Source organism: Arabidopsis thaliana (assembly GCF_000001735.4).
Source record: "Arabidopsis thaliana chromosome 1 sequence".
In the NCBI taxonomy this organism is placed as follows: Eukaryota; Viridiplantae; Streptophyta; class Magnoliopsida; order Brassicales; family Brassicaceae; genus Arabidopsis; species Arabidopsis thaliana.
In genome coordinates, this window is record NC_003070.9 from 642,359 (window position 1) to 660,465 (window position 18,107).

At 37.1% G+C, this 18,107-nt stretch overlaps 5 protein-coding genes across 12 annotated transcripts; all 5 read right to left on the reverse strand.

Annotated features, from left to right (window-relative positions):
- Positions 1-146: 146 nt before the first annotated feature.
- Positions 147-2,545, reverse strand: TPK1. Of its 6 annotated transcripts, NM_100169.2 has the most exons (7): positions 2,248-2,545; positions 1,992-2,120; positions 1,802-1,898; positions 1,519-1,591; positions 1,286-1,387; positions 947-1,196; positions 394-850 (listed from the first exon to the last, which is right to left on the reverse strand). In NM_100169.2, exons 2-7 carry the CDS (start codon positions 2,116-2,118, stop codon positions 705-707), a joined length of 795 nt encoding a protein of 264 aa, NP_563669.1. In that variant the 5' UTR covers positions 2,119-2,120; positions 2,248-2,545; the 3' UTR covers positions 394-704. The 6 variants fall into 6 exon arrangements, with proteins under 6 accessions (NP_001321569.1, NP_563669.1, NP_849580.1 ...); NM_179249.3 differs by having other exon boundaries at positions 1,992-2,267; NM_001331363.1 differs by lacking the exon at positions 2,248-2,545 and having other exon boundaries at positions 1,784-1,898; positions 1,992-2,188.
- Positions 2,546-2,725: 180 nt separating this feature from the next.
- AT1G02890 (AAA-type ATPase family protein) lies at positions 2,726-9,643 on the reverse strand. Of its 2 annotated transcripts, NM_100170.4 has the most exons (27): positions 9,353-9,643; positions 8,962-9,181; positions 8,770-8,861; positions 8,433-8,546; positions 8,205-8,351; positions 7,404-8,080; positions 7,193-7,317; positions 7,010-7,101; positions 6,553-6,781; positions 6,408-6,471; positions 6,150-6,298; positions 6,004-6,074; positions 5,744-5,917; positions 5,566-5,637; positions 5,345-5,449; positions 5,173-5,262; positions 5,009-5,084; positions 4,826-4,922; positions 4,680-4,749; positions 4,419-4,598; positions 4,209-4,331; positions 4,048-4,131; positions 3,768-3,952; positions 3,541-3,679; positions 3,397-3,456; positions 3,217-3,321; positions 2,726-3,127 (listed from the first exon to the last, which is right to left on the reverse strand). In NM_100170.4, exons 1-27 carry the CDS (start codon positions 9,437-9,439, stop codon positions 3,014-3,016), a joined length of 3,741 nt encoding a protein of 1,246 aa, NP_171788.3. In that variant the 5' UTR covers positions 9,440-9,643; the 3' UTR covers positions 2,726-3,013. The 2 variants fall into 2 exon arrangements, with proteins under 2 accessions (NP_171788.3, NP_001117220.2); NM_001123748.2 differs by lacking the exon at positions 4,048-4,131 and having other exon boundaries at positions 2,734-3,127; positions 9,353-9,549.
- A 1,602-nt stretch (positions 9,644-11,245) lies between these two features.
- Positions 11,246-12,099, reverse strand: RALF1 (rapid alkalinization factor 1). The gene has a single exon (NM_100171.3). The coding sequence runs from the start codon at positions 11,978-11,980 to the stop codon at positions 11,618-11,620; it is 363 nt and encodes a 120-aa protein (NP_171789.1). The 5' UTR covers positions 11,981-12,099; the 3' UTR covers positions 11,246-11,617.
- A 1,110-nt stretch (positions 12,100-13,209) lies between these two features.
- On the reverse strand, positions 13,210-15,858 carry LPA1 (tetratricopeptide repeat (TPR)-containing protein). 2 transcript variants are annotated; one of them, NM_100172.3, is made up of 9 exons: positions 15,498-15,858; positions 15,034-15,137; positions 14,784-14,919; positions 14,469-14,700; positions 14,230-14,387; positions 13,959-14,147; positions 13,776-13,876; positions 13,575-13,671; positions 13,210-13,465 (listed from the first exon to the last, which is right to left on the reverse strand). In NM_100172.3, the coding sequence occupies exons 1-9, from the start codon at positions 15,765-15,767 to the stop codon at positions 13,391-13,393; spliced, it is 1,362 nt and encodes a 453-aa protein (NP_171790.1). In that variant the 5' UTR covers positions 15,768-15,858; the 3' UTR covers positions 13,210-13,390. The 2 variants fall into 2 exon arrangements, with proteins under 2 accessions (NP_171790.1, NP_001320623.1); NM_001331364.1 differs by having other exon boundaries at positions 13,776-14,147; positions 15,498-15,832.
- Positions 15,859-16,219: 361 nt separating this feature from the next.
- On the reverse strand, positions 16,220-17,622 carry GSTF7 (glutathione S-transferase 7). The gene is made up of 3 exons (NM_100173.4): positions 17,198-17,622; positions 17,065-17,113; positions 16,220-16,958 (listed from the first exon to the last, which is right to left on the reverse strand). The coding sequence occupies exons 1-3, from the start codon at positions 17,345-17,347 to the stop codon at positions 16,528-16,530; spliced, it is 630 nt and encodes a 209-aa protein (NP_171791.1). The 5' UTR covers positions 17,348-17,622; the 3' UTR covers positions 16,220-16,527.
- Positions 17,623-18,107: the final 485 nt, after the last annotated feature.

Here is an 18,107-nt window from a genome sequence, read left to right on the forward strand (position 1 = left end):
TGTTTGTTTTTGGAGCAGAAGCCAGATTCTGAGGACTTGATTGACATCAGGCTACCAATGCTACCATATCCTCACTCTTGATTCTTACCCCTATATCCACAACTCCATGGCTATGTTCAGAGGTTTCATTATCCAAACCACATCATTGTCTTCTTTGATGTTAGTATGTATACACTCTTTAGTGCCAGTGGTCGTTGACCATTACTAAAATATAAGGAAAGCCATGGGTCTTGTTATAATATGGAAAGAGATTAGATCTAAAGAGCTCATCCAACATAAAGAAGAGTGATTTAAAAGAACAAATAGCAAGTTTCATTTGAAGCAGAGACGATGACAAGAGCTCCATCCCTAGACAACAACCGTGTCAAGCATGGTGCCTAATGTCTGAACTATGGTTGATGACATATGCTCAATCGTAGTCATTCACCTTTTGAATTTTGTCTTTTCTCATATACCGCACAAGTAGATTCCAATATCTAACCAACATCCAGTCACAATTTTGAGTACGACAAATCAACAAAGCCCCACATAAACAATGACAGAACCAAAGAAAAAAGCATCTTAATGTATAACGACAGTAATGGTACAAGTATTATTAGCTAGTACAGTGAACAACAAATCAACACAATAATGTTGAACTAGTTCGTTGCATCAGGAACATCATAGTAGCGTATAATATACTAAAGTGTGTTTTGTTACCGGGCCTAAGGTGTATGGTCTTGTATGGAAAGTCCTGTTTTCTTGATGGATATAGTCCAGAGAAGATCCGAATCCGATTCGACTGTGATTTTCTCTTCTTTAACCAAGTTGGATGTACTTATCAACCCACCAAATCTCATCTCAGTGTTGCCTTAAGAAGATTATAAAAAAAGAACAGATATAAACTATAGTTAGATGATGCTGATGATGACGATTATAATGATGATGATGCAAGATGTTTACTTACTGAGATCCCATTGAAGCCCTGAGGTTGTGGTTTTAGCAGATGGAGTTCCAATGGGTATGAGTCCACAGTGAGGCCCTTCTAGAGAAGACTGAATATGTATTTCATGTCGATGAGTCTTTGGAAGGAGTTGGATGAGGCAATCGTCAGATAAAAGGACTATCCTTGTATCTGGATATCGATATAAGACGTTGAGATTACCGGCTTCATGATCAAATCTTCCTCCAAGTGCTCCAGTGGCAAGAATCTGGAGCTGACAGAAGAAAAACATAAAAACAAGGTGAAAAAGTTGCAGAGAAAGAGAAGCAGAAAGCATTCCTCTGTAATAAAAAAAAAACTTACTCCGGAAGTCTCTTGATTCAAAGTAGAGTGACGGATATACAAAATGCATTTATCAAGATCTGTGGTGTCTTGATCATGAGATTCATCTATAACCTTAGTTCCCTGGAGAGATTAAAGACACACACAAAGTAGAACAATCGAAAGCATGTTAGATCTATCAAAGACACCACACACATAGGTTGTGATCTAATGGATAACAATTCTAAAAATGTGATCACAGACTAAGAGCTTACCAAGTTTATATAAAAGTCGAGGACGTCACGACGTATAGAATCCATATCTCCTTTGATAACATCCGGCTTATACCTAAAATACAAGTTCTTCTTCATGAAATCTTTCTCTATGTAATATACATAAAGATAAGAAGAAGGTGAATCTATGAACTCATACAAAAAAAATATCTCCAGCTCAAATTTAGACTAATTATTCCAATAAACCATCACTAAATTTGAATAATAATCTTCAAATCCGAAGAAAGAGTAAGAGAGCGAGAGATACAGCTTCAGAAAGTTGGACCTGTTTCGAATGGCCAAAGCGTCTTCATTAGGGAAGAAGAGAGGCAATTCGTCGTAGATGCGATTAGCGCCTCCATCAGCACAGAGACGAAGTTTTGCTGCTCTACACAGAAAATTCGAAACCAATTTTAGAATAACCCCAAGAAAACAGAGTCATATATATTCTGAAGAATAGAGCGATTCATCAGTACCATGTTCCCAGAGAAGAGGAGTGAATCGTGGCAAACTCTGGTTCAGAACAACGAGAGCGTATCTCGTCCCTGTACTAGTTTCGTCGCAAGGGAGGAGAAAGCTTGAAGAGTGAATCATAACATCCATGGCTGACATCGGAGACAAGAAGAAGAAGAAGAAGAAGAAGGAATTGTGTTTCTGATAATTTTGTTGTTATGTATTGATTCATTCAATAAATCACTGTGGTTGCTGAAAAATTAAATATAGACAGTGTACGTCACCGATTGCGACCAAACGTTGACTTTTCAAAGATGGCCACGTCTCTATCTCATTAAACTAGCGTTTCGCCAAAACGTGACTTTTTTTCCAACCACGAAAAGGTATCCTCTTTACAAGGACCAACAGAGCCAATTAAGCCAATCTACTGAAACTTTTTGAAAGTTTTCTAAAGGAAAAATCAAATCAGAGCCTAGGTATCAATCGGCAAAGCAAAAGCCCTAAAACCATGGAGGACTTGGAGATCAAAAGAGGGAGATTTAGAGATGGTATTACAAAATATTTTCAATTGTAAAAGACTTCAAAATATCACAAAATATTTAAGTTTAAAATAGAATTTATTCCTGCGTGGACCGTTGATTTCAGATCTGTCTGTTTCGCTCAACCTATTAATCAACCATTAGTATCCAGTTGAAGACATTTTATAAAAACAATAATGAATTTCACCACCAAAAACTAAAGAAGAAAGTAAATAAAATTAGGAGTATAAAAATATCTAAACTTTATATACATTATATATATATATATAGTAACATATCACATCAAGCATTTAAATTGATTGTACATCTGATATTAGAATATTTTTTTGGAGAAAGAAAGAAAAGAATTGAGGCAGCTCCGAGCAAAACATTTTTTAGACAATTCAAGAGGGGACTGACTCTCTTCTCTCTCAATCTCTCTGTACAACATATAAATTAGAGAGAGATTTATATATATATATATATATATATATAAACTAACAAAACACAACCTCTCTGTTTTCTCTTTACATGAAGTAACTCAGTGATGTCTTCTTCCTCGAGCCTCCTTCTCCATAGAGCTCGTTCCATTGCTGGAGCTCATTCATGTTCGATGAATCAGACGCCACACTCGCACATACCTTCCAACAATAATAAAAAAAAACACTCCGTTATATCCCAAAACTAGACCAAATGGTGAAACTAATTTGTATGTTTCAGTTTCTCAAACCTGATCATGTGCGGTTTTGAAATCATTCATGTTCAAGGGTCTAACGTCTGTACTGCTATATAGCTGTGGCATTGCTCGGTTTTCGGCTTGAGCCACACTTCTCTCCTGCGAGTCAACAAAACCATGGTTTCAAAAACCACAATCATAACCATTATTATGATTTTTAAAACAGAGACAAACCTTCTTTTCTTTTTCAAGAATCTCTCGGATAGGAAGATGTGCCGCGGTCACGCAAAGATTCTGCAAACCAGACAATTTGATTAGAATGTGGATTTTTATGAAATGGGTTTTCAGTTTGTGCTTTGGATGGAGGAAGTTACAGACCTTTAAGTCACTCCCTGAGTACCCATCTGTCATATTTGCTATTGCTTCTAAGTCTACGTCTTCTGCCATCTCTTCTTTCGCCAAAATCACGCTCAAGATCTTCGATCTGTTTGCTGAATCCGGCAGATTAACCATCAACCTGCACAGAAGATCTTCTCTTAAGCAACGCTTCAAAGATGACAAAGATACAGAAATCAGAGAATAATTGACAGTTTATCATTCATTACCTTCGGGGAAGCCGTCTAATTACTGCTTCGTCAAGGTCAAATGGTCTGTTGGTAGCAGCCAATACTAAAACCCTTTCTTTATCCTTTGTGCGTAAGCCGTCCCAGTTTATCATGAATTCGTTCTTCATCTTACGCATAGCTTCATGTTCTCCTGGATTCTCACGTCTTCCCAGCATGCTATCAACCTACATAATTTTGATCCCGTTCAAAAGATATTCAGAAAGAAAAAGGAACTGTAATAAACAGGTATGAGAGCTGTTCTTAACGTCTAGCAACATACCTCATCAACAAAAATGACGCTTGGAGCTATCTTACTTGCTAAAGAGAAAACAGCTTTAACGTACTTCTCTCCCTCACCAAACCACTACACGAAATCTCAAGTCAAGTCTAATCTCAAAGAAAACACTATAGAGTCAGGTAACCGTTTTAAGTGATCAATACCTTTGAAGTAATGCTGGACATTGAAATATTGATAAAGTTTGCCCCAGCCTCGGTTGCTACAGCTTTTGCCAGCATTGTCTTCCCCGTACCAGGCGGTCCAAACAATAGTATACCCTTTGTAGGCTGCATGAAAAAAAAAACAGTTATAATTCAGTTTCCATAGAATATTGAATGAAACAACGATTTGATTTTAAAAAGCAAGAAAGGTACCTTTGTAAGTTGACCTTTGCCAAACAATTCGGGTCTTTGAAGAGGAAGCATCACCAACTCCTTCAAGGTATCTTTCACATTTTCCAAAGCCCCAATATCACTGAAAGAAACACCGATATCACTTGGAGGAATGACGTCTGATAGTAGTTTTTTCTCGAATTCATTCTCTGTAACAACATCCTGAAATAATATAGCATAATAATTGTTAAAATCCAGAAGTTAATTTGGAGTCAAAATAGCATAAGATTTCTATATAATTACTTTCAGAGATTTCTTTGTGCTCTTGTTTTCGTTTTGAATCTCATGCAACAGCTGCAGGCCATATGTGATGCTGCAACACACACCAAACAGTTATTCGCAAGAAAATATCACACTCCGAATCCACATGATCAATATTTTCAGCTCACCTTTCTGCCGAGATGATAAGCTTGTTGTCCTTGACTGTAGGTTCTGAGCAGTTCATAAGATGGTGATTGAAAGCAAAGCCAACCACTTTCTCCACACCTATTAATCATATGGTTTTCGATTAGACAAATAACCAGATGCTCAAGAAAGAAAGAAAGAAAGAAGGAAAAGTTAAAGATGCCCACTATCAGAAGGAAGGGTTTGATCTTTGATGCACAAGATTTCAATGTCAGGGCAGACTAGCTGATTTTTGCTAAGGACCTGCCAAGAACCATTAACAAAGACATAAGGAAACACAAAAAGGCAGGCGTATTTAGATAGACATAGGACTTCACTGAAAGATGCTCACCGCACGGATGCTTGTAATATTAGCTTGAGCCTTCAGGATCTCAGTATCACGTTCAAGTTTATCCTTCCAGTCGACCAGCGAAGCTTCATCCTGTTATGTTTTAAGGACAAACGAAAATGAAATAAAAAGAAACAAATGGTAAACAAAAAAATAAAATAGTACAGGCTTAGACCTCAGGTAATTGGATGGTCACTTTGTTTGGAAATAGCCTAGTGATTTGTTTCACTGCTTTAGGCATTTCTGTGTTCCTATCCTGCAGTCTACCACCAAAAGTATCCTGTAGATGACATGAAAAATCACTCTAAATATAATGCATCGTCATTTACAAGTTACAATCCAGGGGAAAGAATATTAGATGTCTTATAATCTAGAAATTATAAAAGATTATCATACCGGAAATGCAAGGTCCAGCAGTGCTGTCTGGTTGCTGCCAAACTTTGTGAACAAGAAACCTCCAGGGTGGGACTGAAAATGAAACGATCAAAACAATCAAACTAACCATGTTGAGAAGAACTTAAGTCTATCAAGACAGGTTAAGCATACAAAAAGAGATATTAAATAGAACTCCTACTTTTTCCTTTCGGTTGTCCAACTGGGTTTGCGAAGCTATGACAACAATATTCTCCGGTAAATTCTCAAGCTTGCTCTTCAAAGTTATATACACATCAGTGTTCCCCGACACAGATTTCTCAATGTCTTTGAGGAACAATATCAATGACCCTCTTTCACTTTCATTAAAAGCTACCTACAAGATCATTCAAAAAGATTAAAGGGTTTCTGTAGCTACGAAAACAAAGATTTAATATAGGCAACAAAAAGTGGTAGAACTACCTCAAAGATTTCATTAATGGCAAGTTTATCAGCATCGTCACTGGAAGAACTTTCTAACCGAAGAGAACTCGCTGCACAGGAAGAATGTCATTACTACAATTACCTTTTAAACGCAAATGTGTAGTAGATATTAGCACGAAAATTACCAGTACAAAAAAAACCATGGTCTTCTTCGCATAGACCACCAAGATCATTGCCATCTGGTATCGATCTATCAAATCTAACCCCGATTTTTGAAGATCCATTGCCTTCAAACGCAAGGAGTACTTTTCCTTGAAAACCTGTTGCCGGTCCCCTAGACAGAATAATACGAAAAAAGAAATAAATTGAGTTTTGACAACAACAATCTACATCAGATGAAAACCCCTCGAACAAAAGAAGAGAATAAAAACAAAAAACAATACCTAGGTGGAGCTCGGAGAGAAGCAAGAGAAGAAGTTGAAGGGCCTAAAAACCTTACTCGATCACCTAAGAATTACGGAAGTGCTTGTTCAGTAACACAGAAAGTGGCACCACAAAGGAAAAAAAACAAGACATAAGCAACCGTACCTGCTTTGAAGGTGTAACTTTTAGAGGTTGCAGTTGATACTTCTTGCCTCCGAACAGCCTGAGAGCTCAATGTTGATCCACCTGTTATACCAGCCTCTACACTTGAAATTGGTTTCTTATGCTGCAAAACAGCAGCTTGTGCAGCTTGTACAGCTCGTTTAGCAAGCACGGACAGTCTTTCACGCCTAGAACTTTCTTTGGTAGTATCTGCTTCCTTGGGTGTTGAACCCTGAAGCCATCCAGAAACAGTAGAGAATCAATGCTAGCAGTATTGTGTAAATTCCAATAACTTAACAGATTGCCTGGACAAATATAGCTTCTAAAGCATTTGGAACCAATAGTCAGAGTGCCAATTTAATACCAATATGCTCACGATTCCAAGATAGACAAAAAAATATGTTACAAATATGCATTCAATCAAACGCTCAAAATGGGGAAAAAAAAAACAGAAGTTTACCCCAGGTAACAAGAGAGAGTCAACAATCATCAATTTGGCCCCACATTGTTTCGCAAGCGCTTTTGCTAACATTTCCTGATATATCTCAGAGCCTTCAAATATTCCATATGAGAATTTGTTAGGGAAATGGAAATGAGAAACAAAAGATTCATAAACAATACTTGTCCAGAGTTTCCCTTATACCAGATGGTCCAGAGAGTAAGATACGGGGACACGCTGTTGGCAAATCTGATGCATACTCTGCATATTCCTTTCCATACTTTATATGGGCATATGTGGATATCATCAAAACATCCTTAGTTGTGCCACTGTGAGAATTCAGAAAGTTGTTTATCCAAATTTGGAACACCACAATAGCAAAGAAATCTAATAGAAAATTATAAGCACGGCTGACCTTAAGAAATATGGGAAGTTCTCAAAAGAAACTTCTATGTCCTGAGGATTGAGTATTCCTCCTCGCAGACTATCCTTATGCGCTTGACGTCTAGTTAATACCGAAGCTGATGGACGTTCATATTCTTTCGGCATTTCCCTCACTTCCCTTCGTTCATCCACCAGTATTTTGGAAATGCTACCCCTTAAATCAAATTCAGAAGGATCCCCAAGTAAACTCAAAATTGGTCTAATTTCATAAGCAGGATCAGGAATATTTCCAGCCTCAGGTTCTTGAAAAGGATCCATTCCATTCCCATCTGCATCATGGTCATCGTTGGCAGCACAAGAAGTCGAAGCAACAGTTTTCTCCATTGAAGCAATAGCAGCATGATCATTATTACTATCAGCATCGTTCAAGTCAACATCCAGAATAAAATCATCGCAGCTAGAAGGTAACACAGGGACCTCTGAATTTTGCTGCCTTTTGACACTTTTAGCAGTAGGTGGTAGAAAAGGGACATTTTGTAACTTTGATATAGACGCCAATAAAGAGGCAGTTCCATCAACAGATGAAGAGTCTCTTGCTCTTGTCTCAACGTGAAGCCCTTTCAGAGGGGCACTCTGCGCTTCAAAAAGGCTCAAGGAAGAAGTTCTGTCTGGAGCAGCTAGATTTTCATCTTTAAGAGGCTGAAATATCTGAACACTAGTCAAGAAAAAAATAGAATAACCACTGAATATAGATAATAAGAACCTCATAGATGATATATCAACCCTAATTACGGAACGTGGATAACTTTTCAAAGAACTTGTAAAAGGATACATAAGCATGTTTCCCAGGGGTGGTGAAGATAATTTCATCGCCACCCCGTAGATGAACACAAGTACTCCTTTGGTAAATCTTGCCATTGACCTGAACAAGTACTCCATTCCCTATTATCTCCAGCGATGCAACTGATGGACCTCCGTGCTGCAAAAAACAAAACCTTATAAGAAAAAAGGCTTTCTTGTCCTGTAGGGTAGTAGAAGATCAATCAGATAGTGTCCATACCTCAGACTGCCTTAGTTCACATAGAACATTGGGCATAGAATGATCTCTGATACATAAATCGCAGGCTCGCCGTCCAACAGTAAACACAGAGCCTCTCATGACAAGATGAGGGTTCTGAAATTGCAAATAAGGACAAAAGTAAGTGGAGTCACTGGAAGTTGAAACATCCCTAGATAGAGACTAGCCAGTAAACATCCCTTGACATGGCAGCAGACTAAAGTGGACCCAATAAACCAAAAGCCAGGATCTTTACCATATTCCGGTAAACCAACTAGGCTCAATTTGCTAAGGGTAATGCGAAACATGCAAGCAAACATATAAATCAAATAACACAAACCTGAGGAAACTGAGAAAGAAGCTTGGCCCAAGGAGCCTTAGCAATCCGCTTCTTTGAGGATTTCGATTTCTCAGCTTCCACCACCACTTCACCTGAAAAAACCCAAAACATATGAGAAAAAGACCCAAAACATATGAGAAAAAGAGATCCTTTTTTCTATATAATGAAAGGACAACATGCAGGCATGGAAACCTGCAGGTGTAGGCGTCACCAAGCCTTCAAGTTCTGGATTTGTGTCGGTCTCCATCGCCGGCACATCGGTGGTAGTAACTGGCCTCTCCGCATCGTTACTCTGCGGATCAGAAGTTCTAAGTTCCGGGTCTCCAGATATTGATCCAGGATCCGAAACCGGTGCTTGATTATCAATCGGCACCTCACTCGCCGACGAAGACGATGCCGGTTCCGCCGCCGCCTAAACACAACCAAACTCAAAATCAACACGAAATTCCAAAATTCATAAAACCCAGATTCAAATCCAGGAGGAAGAGAATTGATCAAACTCCTTTCTCCCTAAAATCGAAATCCAGAATCAAGCAGAGATGAGAATTGAAGCAGAGCCACGAACGTAGGTGTCGATCTTAACCTTGGATCGTTTGGTAGGACGTGAGGATGAACTTGTTGCAGCACAAAAACGCTTGGAAGCAGAAGAGCTACGTCTCGTATCAACCATATCTCTCTCTCTAATTCTTCTTCTTCACCGCCGCCGTCTCCGCCGCTTGATTCAAAGAAGAGATTTTCACTGCAAAAGTCGGTTTTATCTTAAATAATAATATTCAGACAAGTGCTGCAACTTTCTCTTCTTCTTATATAAAAGTTCGTATCTCCACTCTTTTTTTTTTTTTTTTTTCCTTTTTCTTTGTCATATTTCTAAAACATTTAACAAGTTTCCATTTTTTTACTTTAAGAAACAAATTTCACCCTCGTATTAGAAACGACAAAAATTAATTAATTACAAAATCAGCACTTTTGACCAAAGCATTATAAAATGATCACAAGTAGATTTTGAGGGAATTATATTGAAGAAGTAGATTCTCTCATTCGCTTATTGGTACAGATTTAAAACCAAAAACATCCAACGGTCAATATTTAAATTTTGCCAAATATATATATAATAAAGACGAATTACAGAACTTAACATAGAGACCCAAGCATTGGAATATTTTGCTGCATGCTCTACCTGTTTTTGTGGCTGATTTTTTTAATCGTTTAATTTGTTGGGTTTACATGTTGACAACTTGACATGCGTTTTATTGCATTTCAAGTAACATTCTTACAGCTATTTCAATACGTATTTTATCTAAACCATCACACAAGTGTGTCATATGTTTCATTGTATTTGTAATGTATTCAAATATATGGTGTTTTAGATGAATTTCAAACTTAAAACTAAGGTCAACTGTGGTGATAATTATGGGGTAACTAAATTACCAAACTCGTTTGCAGTTAGGAACGAACCGAATGTTCTAGTATTAAGCACGTGTATTGATCCCGCCAATTATATGAGCAGTAAGTCTACTGTTCAATAGACAGAAAAATTGTAAATAGGTAAAGGCCCATTAGTGTGGTGCGGCTTTAAGACCGGCCCATTTTAAGTCGGTTGGTTCAAATCCATCACTTATTGAAAGAGGGAAAAAGAGAAAGACGAGACATTTAATGGTGGAATGGAAAATGTATAAGAAAATATTTCAAAATTTTGTGGCCAATCATTTTTTGGGATAAGGATCAACCAAAGAAGAAGATGTTTTCTATTGTTTATAAAAAGAGAAACTCAATCCTGAATATTATCTTCTTCTTTATTTTCGGATATTTGGGATAGCTAGGGAGAAGATTAAAAAAAATTGTAACTCATCATGTTCTTTCTTTTCTAGCGTATGCAAGCAAACATGTTGCGAATTTTTGCCATGATTAATGAATACCTTTTAACAAACCAAAAAAAATCAAAAATCCATTATCATGGATCTTCTACCTATATTATTGTTATTTGTAGTACCTCTATTTTCTTTCAACGATGGAACGTTTTTAAGTTTTAACTATAAAATTTTGCAAATTACATGAAAATGATTTATAAAATTGATGTTGTTACGGATGGTTCAACTACTTGATTTAATTATTAAGATAGTGTTCTCCTGATTAGCAACTTGGCCAATTTAACCTAAAAGAAACCGTGTTAGAACCATGTTGTCAAGCTGATGGGCGACATGTTTTATTGAGACAACCCCTAATTGATTAGACAAGAACCAAAAATGTTAGTTTGTTATAATAATGTCTGCATGTTTCACGCTTTTTGTTACTAATTCAAGTATGTTTTGTTTTGTAGTGAATTTCCTTCTATGTTTCCAAGCCCATGTTTCAGTTTCTCAAACCCTTCGAAGAGAAAAAGTGGTATCATGGATAAAACCAATTTCTTACGATCCGGTTTGGTTCAAATCGACCAATATATATAAAATATTAATTTTCAAAACAAACTAATTCCCGTAAACGCGCCGAGAGTTGGTAAGGGTTAGGTTGAGAGTTGGTCACTTGTGTGTTGCAACTTGAGACCGGTTATTCAATCCGACTGTGAAAGCGGCTGAGGTACAAACCAAACCCGGTTTGATCAAACGTAGGTAATAACTCTTTGAATACTCGTCTCTTTGTAATAATTAAAAACCAAACAACTTCATGGATCATTAAGACCATGATTATTCACATAAAATATTACAAATCAACCCAATTTGATCAAAACATAGGTCTTTACTATTGTGCAGAGACATGATGAATATTTAAAGATTTAATTAAAATGAAAACGCTTGATGGATCAAAGAAAACATAAGTCAAGATCAAGAAGATAGCTTTCTTGTTTGTAGGTCTAACTCCTGCAACGAGCAATTTTGCTGCAACCACGACTATAAGGATTAGCCTGAGCTCCGTTCTGACAATTGTAATAAGACGCACCTCTTCTTGAACAAGGCACACTGTTCCGTTTCAAAGACTGATAGCTTATGTATTTTGTGGTCGCCAATATTCTTCTATTGATCTCTGAGTCCATTTCTTCTTCCTCCGCCCCGATACACTCTGCTATTGAACCGTGGCAGCCTGAACCATTGTCTCCAGTCGTAGCCCATGCTACACCACCGAGGTCGTTGGCGAAGCCGGCTTGGACCGGAGGTGAAGAGATGATGAAGACGACGAGAATCGTAAGAGTTAAGAACAGAGTAAAGGACTTGTCCATTTTCTTGCCTTTCTTTGGGTTCTTTTGTTTGGTTATTATTGCTTAAGTTAATGTTTATATATACATGGTGAGTGCGTGGACTCGATTTTTTAATTTTGTAGTTGTTGAAGATTTTTTTTTCTCTTTTTTTGTTTTGTTTTTCAAATTCTATTTTGTGTTTTTATTAAAAGTTTCAGTATTTATTTAGAAGAATATGAGACATAGCATGACAATAACTTGTTGATTCGAATACTAGTAACATTTTCTCTTTGTTATATTAAAATTTTGAAAATTTAACGAGCTTCTGTTTAGAATTTTTGATTTCTGTAGTTACAATAGAATTTTTTGAACTTACATTATAGTTTCGAAATTTTACTTGTGTTATTTCGGTATTAACAGAAATGCCACTTGACAGTGAAATGAAAAAAAATGATTATGCAAATTAGTTAATTATTATTAATTGGAGAATTGTTGGGAGTGGTTGAATATTTGTTAGAGCCGACAGAAATTGAACCAAAACGATTTGGAATATTGGAGGGGTCAAGCCTTTTCTCATTATCCATTTGAATTTTTAAAATCAACACTATCATGTTTTATGATCTGAAAGCACTGAATCTAGATGACATTATGAATTTATAATTGACTTGTTCCTTAATCTAGGATATAGTAAGTTTTTAATCACTTTTCTGTAAGGTATTTTAAAAGTCATTTTATGGATTTCGATATCTGAATTTTGGTACTTTCATTTATTAGTAAACAATGATCGTTGGCATCGACCGAGATCAATATTAGTCATTGCAAATTACGTTTGGTACCAACTTTTAAACTACTGAATAACAAATACTCAAAAATATATTATCATAGTTCAATTTTTTAATTAAATACATATTCTGAAACAACGAAAAGCTATGCTTCATCTTCTCTTCCAACGACCATGAAAAATTGAAAAGAGTTGGGCCATCGTTATCCCAATAAAACAAAGAAAATAAAACCTAATCCTTCCTTAACTACAATAATCGAAAATCATGTTTTAAATAATAGATACTTCTAAAAAGCGAACCCTAATTTTCTTAGTCTCACCGAATCAAAACGCGTTTCTCACTCTCACCGGCCTTCGTATTGTTTAGAACCACGGATGAGTCGTCTCATAAAAACATGACGACATTAATAGAGTACATAGCAAACCAATCTAAGTAAATCGAGATCTTGGATATCATAAAAAGATAATTGGTATGTAAGACACATAAAAATTAATAGAAATATTTTCTTTTGACAATGCAAAAACTGTGTTCACATACACAAATATCAATTTCATGGACTTCTGAACACAAACAAACAATACAGACCTTTTCTTCTCCCATGAGTTCTCTCTACTCAATTCTAAGGTTTTACGAAGATACAATATGTAAGAATTAAGAAAGCTTCACAGTTTCATCTTTCTAACTTGCTGAGAACGTCATCCATTGGCGGTAACTCCTTCGATATCTCAGCCCAATCCGGCATCCCCTGAAAAAACAGAGTTTTTATTACTTACCACAAAACCTCCTCAAAAACCAATAAGTAGATATCAAACACGAGAAAGCAAGAGAGGAAAAGGTTTCTAGATGAAACTTACTCTACCCGATCTGCGGACTCGACCATCTAACCGCAGTATGATGTACACATCATCGCCCGGGTTAACTCCTTCAGATATCTGTTGATCTCTTATCCACCTGAAACAAACAAAACCAGAGACATCTTTAAGACTCAACAACAAAGTTGCCATCTTTCTTCTATCAAACTTTGATCAGCAACAAATGGCAATGAAAGTTTCGACCTTTCCCATTCACCAGGCGAAACAGTCTCGGCCTTGAACCTGATTTCACCTTTCAGCTTCGATTGGGCTACAACCGATTGAGCCCGTGTATCAAAATCTTCCTATCAAGTTAAGAGAACATCACTGTTTTGCAAAATGAGAATATTTTGTTTGTTTTTTTCAAAGACAGAATCTTTTCGTTACCCCAATTGAAGGAAGAGATGTAGCTGCCTTTGAAGAAGCTCCAAAACCTTTTTTCTCGATTTCCGGTGTTTTGCGTTCACCCCATACCACAGGAACTAAGAGAACACCTCGTCTTAGGAGCTCGGTTCTGAACCTATCTGCTTTTTGCATCGCAAGTGTAACAGTCTCTTTTTTCCCAGCTAGAATAACCTAACGACAGTGTCAATCACTACTCAGAAACTCAAAGGCTAATTCACACTCCAGGCAGTAAAAAGTAGAAAAAGAAACTCACAGGTCGAACTGTATCCCTTAGCTGCACAAGTTCAACAACGCGGTTGGTTGACAGGCGTAGAGGCAACCGGGAAAGAGTTTCGTCTCGAGTTATTTGAACCATTTGTTCTTCCTCTTTCTTGTTTTCCCAAAGGAACAATGAAACCATAACAACAATACCTGCACATTGCTGTTCCGAAAGCTTACTCACATAACAGAGAAAAAAAGGAATTTAAGATTCAAGTGGTGTCTATGACTCACCTCCAATGTTAATTGCAGCATTTCCCGTAGTTTCCAGAAGATTTGGAGCACCATCACCGCCTCTAATTGCCTGAACCAGTCTTGGTACGGTAAAGAACATTGAGATACCCGCTGCTGCTGCAAATGCAAAATAAAAGAATTTTCTAACGCCACGAAACGGTGCTCGTACTTCACTGATAAGTTTCAGATCTCTCCGGAAATTATCGCCAATATCTTCCCCGCCTAACCTAGCCTGAAACAATTGGAAGAAATTTTCACCAATGAGAAAGTTTTCCTTGGGATATGAAAAAGATATACAAAAGGAGAGTGCAAGACCTCTTCTTGCAGCTCCTTAAACTCGGGTAATGCGCGAAAGGATGCTAAATCAGGATCGTTAAGAATCGTGGCAAACTTCAGATTATAATCTCTCAACGCAATTCGCAAGCAATCCACAGCTTTTTTTCCTTCGCCCCTACCTCAAATCGATAAACAATAGGATGAAATGAAAGAAAACATAATCTCATCAGGATCTTTCAAATCAGTAGATATAAGACAGTTTCATTAGTACATGGTTCGAGGTTCTTACCGGTAAGCATGACAACATGCTTTGTTATAGTAAGCAGCTTGTGACTCAATAGGATTTGGAGCCAAACTCAGTGCAGTTTCAAACTGAACAAGAGCATCTTTCACCTGAAAGAATCCAACATGACAAATCAACTAAATCTGTTCCAAGCAAAGACTCTTTTGCTAGCTCCAAGTGTCAACATTATAACTAGTACAAGCGTATGCAGAGAATTGCTAATTTTGTTTCCAAGTTTCAAACATTAAGATCAAGAAACTAGCAACGATCAGACAAAAAGTATCCCTTTTAAAATTACTAGCGACTGGAAAGTAACTAAATTTTAGGGCTTACCCATTATACATAATCATACAAGCGTCGCAATAGAAGACAGGAGCAGCCAAAAAGAGTAAGACATAGAAAACCCAAAACCGACTGAAACATATTCACCTACGACCACAAAACCATTCGAATCGAACTCTAGTACTTACCCGTCCTCTCTTAAAGAGATCAAGACCAGTATTGACGCACAACTCTGCCGTGAGATCATCCGTCGGTGAATTTGGAGACGGAGGCGACGACGACGGAGAAGAAGAAGAGGAAGCGTAAACAAACAGATGGGAATCCCAATTCCGGCGAGAATTGAAAAGGGTCGCGTCTCCTGGTGGCAGCCATGGCCTTCGTTGCTTAACTCTCGAGTAAAGGTTCGAGATGCGGCGGGGGAAATGGCGGTTTAGCGACGGAGCTGTAGCCACAGCCATTCAATTTTCTTCTACGCTTACGGAAAAAAAACAAAACTTTTATCCGCTTTTTATTTCCTCTGTTTTATTTCGGAAATAATATTTAACTTCCAACTTCTTTGAATATTATCTAGAAACTTATATTTGGTACGAATTAGACCCAAAGAAAAAAACATTGTTGACTTTGTCACACAATGACACAAGGTTTGGAATCGATTAGGAAAACGAAGAAGATTAGTGATTTGATGAGTAGCATAACTAAGCTGGAGTTGGTGTTAAGATTAGTGATTGATGAGTAGCAGACCTAACTTGGAGTTAGTGTTGTGATATTTTAATAACTGAATGTGATTCTGTCTAACTATGAAGTTTAATATTCTAATTAAATTGCAAAGCATTAAAAGTCAACAGTCAATTTCTTCCTTACAATGGCAAAAATGAAGTCTCAAGTCAGCTTTCAAAAATTAGAATAATTAAGTCAACTTTCAAGAATGAGATCAACACTAATTTTCTTTTCTTTTTTTTGGTCATAAGAGATCAACACTACTTATTAGTAGCTAAACTTTAGGCTACCAAATATATTTTTATTATATATCAAGACTCATTATTATTGAAGATTACATTCAAACCAAAAAAAAAAAACAGAGGAGACACACACAAAAAAATCACAGAGTGTATGAGAATTTGGCAATTAGGTCATCGCCACTTTTATTGTTTATGAGAATTAGGGCAATGAGGTCATCGCCACTTTATTCAATCTTCTGATTAACAGTTTGTGAGTCACTTAAAGAACCTTCTTAGCAGAAGGCCTAGAAGTGATGTCAGCAACCCAAGCACTGACATGTGGACGCTCGTCAAAGAGTTTCTTAGTTGGTGTACCAAGCAAGTACTGAATCACAGGGATAGTGTGAAGATCGACCAAAGTGAATTTATCAGAAGCCAAATACTTGGACTCACCAAGCCTGTGTTCGTAAACATCGAGGACCTTGGCTAGCTTAGCCTCTTCTTCTTCAACAACGGTTTTGTCTGTGGTCATACCATACAAAGGCTTTAAGACTTGCTCCCAAACAAGCTTTGAACCAACTGGGTCAAACTCATGCGATTCAATTTCAATGCCCATGGCTATGCCCGCAATGTCCTTGGAGCCAAGGGAGACAAGTTGGTTTCCTTTGTCTGAGTAAAAATGAGCTATGTATTGAGTGATTGCTCTTGATTCTGCCAACAAAACATTAAAAAAGTTGAGTGTTTCTGCTTTCTTTAATTGCAATTGTCAAAAACAGAATTTGAGATTAGGTCTAAATTTAAGTGTTTTGCTGCTTACCGAAAAGCTTGAAGTCTCCATCTTCAAAGGCTGGAACTTTACCAAAAGGCTGCAAAACAACATTCAAGATTTTTCAGACTAAAGGTTCAGTATCTAAATGAAACAATATTTTGTTTTGACAAATATTACTCACGTTGCGGAAGATGAAAGGCTCTTTCTTGTGTTCACCATCTTTGAGCTCGATATGAACGAATTCAAAGTCGAGATTCTTCTCGTGAAGAGCGATGAGAACTCTTCTAGTGGCTGTGGAAGCTGGGTGACCGAAAACTTTGATTCCTGCCATTTGTTAAGACTTTGTTCTTAAAGCAAGGTGGAGATTTATTGAAGTAGAGAGATCTTTGTGGTTGATGAAAAGAAATACACAAATGGGAGAGTGTATTTATACAACTAAATTAGAGTAACTTAGTGAATAAACAAAAAACAAACGGCGCCACCAAGCTTGAATACTCTTTGTTATTTCATAGTCAAGCTGAGTAACGTATGATTCGTCGTTTCTATTGGTTCAAGATTTTCATATACTGTTCATATAACTTATAAAACAATATAATCGGAGAAAATATCAACCATGGCTGGATAAGACAACAAGAATAGTCTTTTAATGTATACTAGTCAAAGTTGACCGACGTTGTTGAAAACATATGGATCGTTGGATGTTCAAATTGGATCATTGAATCAAGGAGATGAGGCAATGTGAAGTTATTATTAGTCAAGAAGCTATTCTTTTTGAATCGTTCTTCGTAATAAATCTATCTAGAACCTTCTCTAGCTTCGCCTTGCTTGCATTCACAACCTTATAGTCCGTCTTTAGATTTAATGGATTATACCCATGTAAGTATTGATGCGAGTGGATCGAACTCATAAGTTTCAATATCCATTCACAATGTTTGTGTTCCCATTGTTTTGTAGCTTTCGTAATTCACAAGTTATGAGCCTTTTGATCTATGGACAGACGAGATGTATTCAGATATAGCTCGAGACTCTGAGCAAGACTAGACATATCAAAATTTTCCCGAAATCAAACTCAAAAATGTTTATCAGATCAA